The sequence below is a fragment of the Crassostrea angulata genome, chromosome 9 (genome assembly GCF_025612915.1).
Source record: "Crassostrea angulata isolate pt1a10 chromosome 9, ASM2561291v2, whole genome shotgun sequence".
Lineage (NCBI taxonomy): Eukaryota > Metazoa > Mollusca > Bivalvia > Ostreida > Ostreidae > Magallana > Magallana angulata.
Genome location: NC_069119.1, coordinates 11,256,726 through 11,267,687, shown reverse-complemented (window position 1 = coordinate 11,267,687; position 10,962 = coordinate 11,256,726). Strand labels below are relative to the sequence as shown.

Here is a 10,962-nt window from a genome sequence, read left to right as displayed (position 1 = left end):
GATTGCAGATAGAAAAGACTTTTGAAATTACAAGATTATGAAATTACACTTATCTTGTTTATTTCGTGAAGAAAAATTAATACGCCACCATATACACATGTCCAATACCACTTTAATCTATATTAAATTATCATACATTTTAAAAAATGAATCTATGTTTGCTTTTAATAGTTTTATAAAACATACGCTAGCAGTTGGAACAAACAGAGTGACAGTGTCATATTATGAAAATTTTTAAATTTTCATTCGGAAAACGAGGATTTTAATTTTGAAGAAACCTCTGGAAATAATTGCCATAGGAATGACCATATGTTTGAGATACACAGGGAGGGTAGAGTTGACCTTAAAGCTGTAAATCGCTCGTAAATAGGTACTGTTCGCCATATTTCTCTTTCACCACTGCTGCCCCTAAAACCCCTATATAAGACACGGACCTCTAAACAGTTCTATGTATTTTGCTGTAGAGGTCTCACCTGTGTGGACGTACATTTTGCCTCGCCGTGTTACTCAGTTGCGATGAAAAGGATGTAAAGGAAAAACACTGATAAATTCAAATGTTTGACAAATAATTAGTTATTTCACAATTGACATCAATTTTGAAAATTTTTTTTCTGTTCATACATAACTTTAATCAAGATGGTTATGGTGTTAAATTGACTTATTCTGAAATATCAAATGGATACTTATGTAATGTATGTATTTGATATATAAAATTAAAAATAATCTGCAATCAAACATTAAAAATAATAATGATTTATTGAATACCATATCGTATATTATCTTAATAAAACAAAGATATATGTAGACACAATTTCTACACGAGTAATCATAAATGCATACTCGTTTAGAAAATAAATTAAAGTTGGTATATGCTAATATTTAATCAATCAAGATAAGAATTACCGATATAATTATCCTTATCATAAGAATTATTAGTATCATTATTAGGATCTCTCACATTTATAAAGAAATCACAATTTCACGAAGTTGATTGTAATCAAAGCACATCAAACGTATTATGATACAAGTATTTTATTAGATTTGTTATGAAAGATTTATTTGAATATTTATCACTCTTTACAAGAACTCACATAATATCGAACGAGATTTTACTATTCACAACCACTTATTGCTCCTACAATCTCTAAACACTAGTTAATAACAATAGACAACCAGAGAATTAGCTTTAATTTTAACAACAACAAAAACCATAGACATGAATGATAAAATCGGTAAACAACATTTATTTACAATACGAACAGTGATCTACAAGACATAAGCATAAGGACTAATTAATAAGTTATAATCAAAGGTAAACGGCAATTACAAAACCAAAGACATTCTAACCATAGACTTGTGACTCATTTTAAGTTTAACTACAGCAAAACAGATATCAAATAGACAGGCAGGAAAAATATAAACTGTAGAAGCAGAAATATTCGTTCAGGATTAAATTGCGTTATTTCCGTTGGCAATTTATATCAATGAAATTAAACCTAAGGTGAATTTTTAACCCAAGTATTAATGAGTACAAAGAAATAACGATATGACGAAATTAAATACCAACGAAATTTTAGACAACAAAAATTTGACCCAACGAAAATATGTGCTTCTTCAGAATAATTAACAATTATATCAAACAGCAATCAAAAGCCATACATACGAATATTTTTATTTGTAAGAACTAGCGATCAATGAACCACATACCAGACAATGTTGTAGGTCTATGAACAACAATTGTAAACGACCAGAATCATCAACACTAACGTCGTCCATAATATTTAAGAAATAAGAAATCATTCTTTGAGTGTTTTGAGGTAATCAAATACGGTCAGTGTGATCAAATCCAATTAAGCCCCACGGACTTTATGATATATTTGATCACCCCGACAGTATTTTATCACCTTATAATGTAAAAAAATGAATCTTATCTACTTATATCTAAATAATTTCCAGCAATTGTACGATTAAATATTAAGAGAGTCATTGATGAACTGCATTAAGCTGAACTGTATTATAAAATTGATTAGTATTGTTATGAAAGACAAAAGCATAGGAATATGTAGATAGAAGTGTTTATATAACAAGGCAGACGGCATTAACTCATAAAACAAGAACAGGTAGAAAAATCGAAAAAGAAATATAAGATCACTTTCGATTATAATTTAATTTGAAGTAACGACTTAATTGCGTGAATACTGTTGTGCTTTAGATAGAAGGCCTTGTTCAATATCCTCGAATTAAAGATTGACTTGTGTAAGCATCTTTTGAGTCATCTTTAGTAATGGAGTGGGCAAATCAGAAGAATACATGTAAACATCAATATTTGTTGTGGTTCAAGTCTAGAAGAATACGAGAGTGCTGAAAATAAATAGATAAGAAATATCTAAAAAATGTTACGGGTTTAAACAGTTCAAAATGTAAAAATCAAATTATATGCAGCGAATAATGATATGTGCCCACTTACAAGATCTCTCTTCTGTAAATGAATTGGGTTTAACAGTATAATTCAACATCATTTCATGTGTTTCGATATCTTTAGATGAATTCAAAGGTGCTGAAAATAGATAACAAATGTAGAAAACGTATTATCGGTATCAAAATAAAAAAAAATGTAAAAATTAAATTATAAGCAGCGAATAAAGGTATGTGTCCACTCACGGGGTCTTGTTTCTTTTAATACAATAGTATAATTGATTTGGACAAATTGACCATCCATTCCACAGCTGTACTTGATCCTTGGGTCGTGTTTTGTGGTTTTCTGAATTCCGTTGGTCAACCCTGAAATAATCCAATGTTAAATCGTACTTGATTTTAATTTTGGAAGACTGAAAACAATAAAGAGGTTGGTGAGACAAAGAAAGAGAGAGATAGAAAGAAAGATCGCTTGTAATAAGGAAGAAAAGGGCAACAAAAAAATATCTCAGAGCACCCTTATAAAATCATCAATAAAAAAGAGACCTTCGGCTGAAATGCAGATTAGTTTGAGTGTTGTTTTGTTCCATTGGCACTGCGATACGATGTTGTCTCCCTGTAAGATTTGCATACCAGTTGATTGATTAAACGATCTGTTTTCACACGTGATATTCACGTGTGTGTTGTTATGGGTGGCCTTTGCTTTAAATTCGGCTTCTAAAACAATGGATATAATTCAGCAGTGGTTAATTTTGTTTTGTATCAACAACGTTCACGTTGATTAATAATGACTTTTAGAACACTTGTAAATGAAACTCTATAAGTCCAATTGCAATATATTACGTTTAAATTAATTTATTGATTTGTACATAAAACGTAAAGACATTATACTTACTGCATGGCAAAAGAATGATCTTTCTACTGTGTGTTGTTCCGTTATGTAGTGTTGAATTCACAAACAATGCTTTTTCAGCATGTTCTCTGTGATGGTATTTCATATAAAACATTAAAATCTTGGATGTTCGATTAAATTTGAACTGAACAGTTGGGACAGGTATGCAAATAGGTTCCTTGCCAAAGGGAATCCAGCATTTAAAGATGTTATTGTTTTGGTGCAGAGATGGAATGTTGACACTGATTTCTTTAGTGGTTGCGTCTAGCAGAATATTGACATAGAAATTTGATCCTTGACAAGCCTCCAGGGTTTCTGATACTATTGATGAATAGATTTCTAAAACAGTGAAAAAAGTTAATCATGAGTTTTAAGTTGTTGAGGAACTTTTTAATGTTTTCAAAGAAATGCATTTTTGTAGAGAGACAGACAGAAAGGGAAGAGAGAGAGAGAGAGGGAGAGAGAGAGAGAGAGAGAGAGAGATGACTATAATAAAAGTAAAACGTATTGGCTAAATACATAGTATTGCGTTAATTTAAATTTTAATAATTTTCAAAACATGATGCACACATTTCATTTTTGTTCATATATCTGAGTAGATTTTTCCACCAAAAAAATTCGACTATTTTTCACTTCAAATATTTTGTGCAGTAAAACAAATGGTATCTGGAAGATAAATTTTGCCTGGTCTCTAAACCCTTTACTCGAGAATATGCTGTAAGTCATCTCAAATGATAGTTTAAAAATGAAAAAAAAACACAACAAATTAATATTACCGTTTCCTGTTAGTATGACCCAAAACAATACGACAATCACCACACACTTCATTTTTCAGTGATGAAAACACGATTACGGTCACTAATGGTTGCGCACACGACCTAACAAGCTGTTTGAATATTTAGATAATTAAAAACGTAAATTCGCAGCTGCAGTTGTCTATCAAACAAGTGTAAGATATTATACTTATATATATACTTAATATATATTTAGTTCTTTCCATTTTGAAGACTATTTTTAGATTTGGGAAAGTTGATCTATAGTCGATTTTGAAGACTATTTTTAGATTTGGGAAAGTTGTTCTATCGATAAAACCAAGCAACCGAGCAGGAAGTTGGAACGGGCAATTAGTCAACAAATTTGCTTCAAGCGTCATATTTGGCGACCCAGATTCTGCATTCAATAGCCCTGATGCTATACAGTTAGTTGTATATTGCATATTTCTATATAATCTTTGTAATCCTTAACATCAATTACCAATGTATAGTATTTCAAATTGAATTAAGATCTTTTGAACAACCAGATTCCGCATTCCATAGCCCTGATGCTATATAATTAGATGTAAAATGCATGTTTCTATATAATCTTTGTAATCCCTAACATCAAGCACAGGGGCATCGTATCCGCTCTACACTCTTTGACACACACACACACACACACACACACACACACACACACACACACACACACACTTATATATATATATATATATATATATATATATATATATATATTATATATATATATATATATATATATATATATATATATATATATATATATATATATATATATATATATAATACACGAAGAATCGGAAGTACATTCTTCCCTTGTATATTATATATGTCATAGAGTATAGAGCGGCTACGATGCCCCTGTGCATCAAGTACCAATGAATGGCATTTCAAATTGCATTCAGCTATGTTTTACAACCAGATAGGAGGCCCCGGGCCAGCATTCCTCATCTTTATGATGGACAGTTTCGAGAGATCGGGGGCCCTGGGCCAGCATTCCCCATCTATATGATGGACAGTTTCGACAGATCGGAGGCCCAGGGCCTGCATTCCCCATCTTTATGATGGACAGTTTCGATAGCTCTGTTACCGTATTGGAAAATAACTTTGAAATATATCAGTTGTTTACTTATGATCACCATAGGTGGAATTAGTTATTTCATTGACTAATTAACAAGGAGAACTGAACAACGTGTTTACAGTGTTGTGATTATCAAGATTCTACTTATGTAATCCTGATACGGCCATGCACTGCGATTGATTATCGCACCATCGAGGTTTGCGTCGATGGTGCGATGAAGCGATGGTGTGATGAGGATGAAGCGATGATGATGATGATGATGCGATTGTCAAAGCGCGATAACGATGATGATGCGACAATGAATTAATAATTACACGCAACTTATGGAGACTTTTAAAATAACAACGTTCAGAAATAGGATATGTTGATTAATAATGACTTATAGAACACTTGTAAATGAAACTCTTTAAGTTGACTTCAATTGCAATATATTAGTTACGTTTGAATTAATTCATTTATTTGTACATAAAACGATACGTAAAGACATTATACTTACTGCATGGCAAAAGAATGATCTTTCTAATGTGTGCTGTCCCGTTATGTAGTGTTGAACTCACAAACAATGCTTTTTCAGCATGTTCTCTGTGAAGGTTCATATAAAACATTAAAATCTTGGATGTTCGATTAAATTTGAACTGAACAGTTGGGACGGGTATGCAAATAGGTTCCTTGCCAAAGGGAATTCAGCATTTAAGAATGTTATTGTTTTGGTGCAGAGATGGAATATTGACACTGCTTTCTTTAGTTGTTGTGTCTAGCAGAATACATGTATCGACATAGAAATTTGATCCTTGGCAAGCCTCCAGGGTTTCTAATACTATCGATGAATAGATTTCTAAAACAGTAAAAAAAAATTAATCATGAGTTTTAAGTTGTTTTTAATGTTTTCCAAAAAAAATTATTTTTTTAGACAGTAAAACTTATCGGCAAAATACATAGTATTTTGTTAATTGAAATTTTAATCATTTTTAAAACATTATGCACACATTTTTGTTCATATATCTGTGTAGATTTTTGCATGTAAAAAAATCGACTATTTTTCACTTCAAATATTTTATGCAGTAAAACAAATGATTTGCGGCCGGTTTGATATCCAATTGAGTATTTTATCTCGCATACTCATGTGGTTTTGTTTATGATTAAACAACTAGGGTGAAGCACAATAAAATATGATTAATCTACAGTATTCTTATAATTAATTTGGATATTTGTCACTTGTAATTTTCATCTTTAAATCTTAAAACTGTCTGTAAAAATCAATATTTTTTCTTTAAAGTTCATAATCGCCATATGACGAGCCAAGGGATAAAAAATCACACGACGCTCGTGGAATAAAACCGTGCGTTACTCTTTGTGCTCACACTATTTCTACACAAATCTTTTTTTCTCTTTCTAATTTTGACACAATGTGATGACTAAATCATAATCACAATCTAGTTAATTACTGAGATAAATATAAATATCTTTTAACAGTTTTAATCATTTTAATGTTGAGATTTATAAATTTGCAGCAATTTTGCTGTCTGATTTTATGAAATGACATTAAGCAACCCGACTAATATAACCCAATTTTTTTTAATAAGAATATTCTCTTTCAAATGTAGTTTACAATATGTAATAAATGCAGTTTCAATAGAATACAAAATCTCTAAATATCCAAGTTTATGTCCCTCCTGTCTAAAAGTGATATTTTAGGTGAATTTACATACATGTAGTTGAAAAATACCCCGGACCCTTTCCAATTGTCTTCATTAACACTACATGTAGGATGTGTAAATGTGCATTTGACCTTCAAATAACATCTGCTATTATTACTTATTTTGAAATGAACAAGAATCAACATCTTTTTATTGTATGCTAGTATTTGCATCAAAAATTTAGAAACACATGTATAATTCTCATGGAATTCTCATCTATCTCCAGCTACCCGGCTGTGTTTGAAATTTATTTTTAGTTAAGTCATGCATCGCACTTGTATAAGGTCTAACTGTTTCAGCATGGCTTGATAAAAGGAGACTAGAAACCAGAATACTGGTAGATAAGATTGTTATCTTCCTTTTTCATGGAAACAACAAACCACATGCAGGACAGCATTTCTATTTGTGATTAAAAAAATGCTACAAATCATCCAATTTACCAAAAAAGAGTAATTCTTAGCATCAGAAATGATTATTTCAAATATGTGTGAGAAATGACTTAAGGAAAATGTCACAAGTTTCATAATATTAGGTAAAATATTTCAAACCAATGCTTTCTATGAAAATCTGAAGAAAGGGGAAGGGTATACAGGTAAGGGTATTTTTAAGTGATGTGATGCTTTTATCATGATAATATCATGTAGATGTATGTAGTACTGAATAAGGTTTCTTATCAAAGGAGGTTGAACAACAATTGATATCAAAAAGATTAAGTAAATATATACTTTACTGAAGGAGAGTCCTATGAATCTATGTTAAATAGAGAAAAGTGCAAATGGTGGGTTCACTTAAATGGCCATTTTCTCTCTTAAACTTCTATGGAATCGGCAATAAAAGGCATATTTATTCTCAGAATTACGTAAGCTTTCTATCTTTAAGACAAGATATTGTTTCAGAGAATGTTAGTTTGAGTTAAAGGTAAGTTATAGGTAACAAGTGACAGTTTCGAATAACAAAAGGAGTAACTCCTTTCGAATATGTTTTTTACAAGATATTTTGTCTTTAAAAAATCAAATATGTTTAAAATAATAATTTTTTACTTTAGTTGAGAACTGCGACTCATTTTAAAAAAAGTGTTTGTTCCATGGGTAGTTCATGATGTAGTGTATGGGGGGGGGGTTTAACTTCCGCTTTATCTTTATCGGGCTGCTGGTGATTGTGTTTGCCTTTTGTAGTCGTAATCTTAATAATATACCTGTTTTTAGACGCAGGCTCTATGAGCCTCCTCTATTGCTACCGGTCAGCTCACACGTGACGTCGATAGTTGATTTGACGGACACCACCTAGCGGCAAAAATTGCAATATTCGTTTGGGATTCATATTTCAATATCATTATTAAATAAATATCTTATTTGCAATAACAATAAATAGAACTATACATATTGCGATCAACAAACATAATTTCTCTGGAAAATTTTAGTCCATATGTCAAATTCCAAGTAAGTATGAATATGCATCAGTTTAAGAATAGCAATGGTGTGTAATCGTTTACTGGCTATTTTTACTTTTTATGCAGTTTCCTGTCCATGACGTCAAATAATGAGAATTCCTCAAGAACCATCTTGTATGGACCGAAATATTGAATACTTATGAAATTCAATGGATAATTACGGCGTGGTTCTTAGTCTGTATCGTATATTACTTGCGCATTATCAATTAATCTCCTGCGGAGATATATATCTATGTAAAGCTACACTCTCCCCCCCCCCCGGCATCGATCCAATAAAATGATTATTCAACAAGTTGAACCACTGCTATGTGAACTTGTGTATTCCCCCAATTAAGTACAGACAACCGTGATCGTAGCATGGCTCATTTTAGTTTAGTTTTACTTGGCATGCATACTAAACCTACTATAAGGATAGTGAAACAAATAAATTAAACATCCAGATTACACCCTTTAACGCACCCCCCCCCCCCCACACACACACATTCAGTGTGAGCATAGGTAGAGTACCCACGTGCTGTGTGAAGCTCGATTAATCCTGTATTATCTGGCCAGCGCTGTCGATTTCAAAGTAAGTTGGGAAGTCAGTGTGTTTTTGCAAGCTGATAGGAGAATTTCGCGTGAAAAAGGGTAAACACATTTGACAGAATGTACATATTTTCTTTTTAAAGTGAAGTACTGGGTATTACAAGATCTACCGCGGTATATTATTCTAAATTTAGCTTAAAAGAGATATTACAGCGAATTCTCTTCATCTTGGATATGTCCCTTTGTAAACATAGTTAGATAAAAGATTAGAAATCGTGCATACACTGAAAGATTGAATCTTTTTACAGCAAAAAAAGCTCGCAATTACGTGTTAAATATTTTCCCGAAATTCTTAATTTTTATCTCAAAAATTTTGTTTACACCACAAGTAAAATTTGTATAAATTCGTAATATTTTCATCCCTACAGAAAGTCACGGTGAAATGTTTACATTTGATGCGCTAAGCTGTTGATCAAAAGGCTGAGCTAGCAATATTTACTTTTTGGACCGCATGAAATGATTAAATCAACGGTAATTTTGAGCAAAATTGAGCAAAATGACCTGTAGCGTCTTATATATAAATATTTCATCTCCATAACTTTTTGAAACGCTTAGAAATATATTTGATCACTCTCTACAATCGAATCGTACATTCTGCAAAAGAAAAAGAACAACAACTATGCGAGATTGAGATCATGCATGTATTACCTACATGTAACTTTAGGGGTTTTTAATCACAAACGATTTTTTCATATGAAAAAGTTCACTGTTTAAAAGTTTTTATTGATTATATATCATAAATTTTAGTATATATTGTGAAACATTAGGTATAGTACTAAATAAAAAACTATTTTTTGTTTGTAATTTATTTTTGCATATTCCATAAAGAGCATGAATATGTTAGCAAAGTAGTTTCTGTCCTGTAGTATTTAGTATTACAAACTCTTAATTGATACTCTAAACCTTCTATACCTTAAAATTTGAAGAAGAAAAAACCATTATTATTTTGGGGAGTTGATTTTTATCAACTTTCCTATGCAGTTACTCTGGCAAACCGGAAGTGAAACTATGTTTGGACCTAACCTCAGATCATCGCCGCTGACAAGACCTTGTTCTCGAAAATAATCGATAAATTCGATGTAATGTATTCTGAAGCATTAAATATTATTAAAGTTAAATAATGCTTGGATCCATATAATTTTCCAGAAATATTTACATTACTGATACATAGTTTGATGGAATTTATTCTATCTTAAAATATTACACAACATGATTCATATGATGTTTTCATAGAATTCTTAAAATTTTCGGAAAAGCCCGAAAATTCATATTATGAAAATATGCGTTATTCAGTTATAGATAAGAAACTACTTGGCATGCGAATTTACATATCGTTGATTTCAAGATAAATATCAATCGATGAAATCAACTCCCGTCGGTACTTCAATACTTGGAATTATTAAATTAATCTCCGACGAAATGATGCCTCCGTCTCTCAGTATTTTCAGTTCTTTGATTTACTCAAAGGATTGTTGGTTTATTTATTAACCGCGGAAATCACTTCAATGCTTAAAAAGGTTTTATCTCATGCTTTTCCTTTATGAAAAAAGTAATTGTCCCGTGCCTGTTTGTTCCGGTCCAATCATAGTGATAAATTTTGCCTGGTCCCAAAACCATTTACTCGAGAATACGCTGTAGGTCATCTTTGTTTTCAAAATGATAGTTTAAAAAAACCCCAAAAAACCCCAAAAAACAAAACAGCCACAACAAATAAATATTACCGTTTCCTGTTAGTATGTTCTAAAATAATACGACAATCATCACAGACTTCATTTTCCAGCGATGAAAACACGATTACGGTCACTTATGGTTGCGCACACGACCGAACAATCTGTTTGAATATTTATTATTATCTATTTTTAGATTTGGGAAAGTTGAACTATAGATAAAACCACGCAACCGAGCAGGATGAGGGAACTGGCAATTAGTCAATTAGGCGACCCACATTCCACATTCCATAGCCCTGATGCTATACAGTTAGTTGTATAATTCATGTTTCTATATAATCTTCGTAATCCTTAAAATCAAGTACCATTGTATTGTATTTC

At 31.6% G+C, this 10,962-nt stretch overlaps 1 protein-coding gene across 2 annotated transcripts; it reads right to left on the bottom strand.

The window, feature by feature from the left end:
* Positions 1-1,171: 1,171 nt before the first annotated feature.
* LOC128162089 (uncharacterized) lies at positions 1,172-10,697 on the bottom strand. Of its 2 annotated transcripts, XM_052825282.1 has the most exons (7): positions 10,636-10,697; positions 5,679-6,017; positions 3,311-3,646; positions 2,962-3,132; positions 2,662-2,781; positions 2,468-2,557; positions 1,172-2,361 (listed from the first exon to the last, which is right to left on the bottom strand). In XM_052825282.1, exons 2-7 carry the CDS (start codon positions 5,785-5,787, stop codon positions 2,279-2,281), a joined length of 909 nt encoding a protein of 302 aa, XP_052681242.1. In that variant the 5' UTR covers positions 5,788-6,017; positions 10,636-10,697; the 3' UTR covers positions 1,172-2,278. The 2 variants fall into 2 exon arrangements, with proteins under 2 accessions (XP_052681242.1, XP_052681243.1); XM_052825283.1 differs by lacking the exons at positions 5,679-6,017; positions 10,636-10,697 and adding an exon at positions 4,084-4,252.
* Between the last annotated feature and the right edge of the window lie 265 nt (positions 10,698-10,962).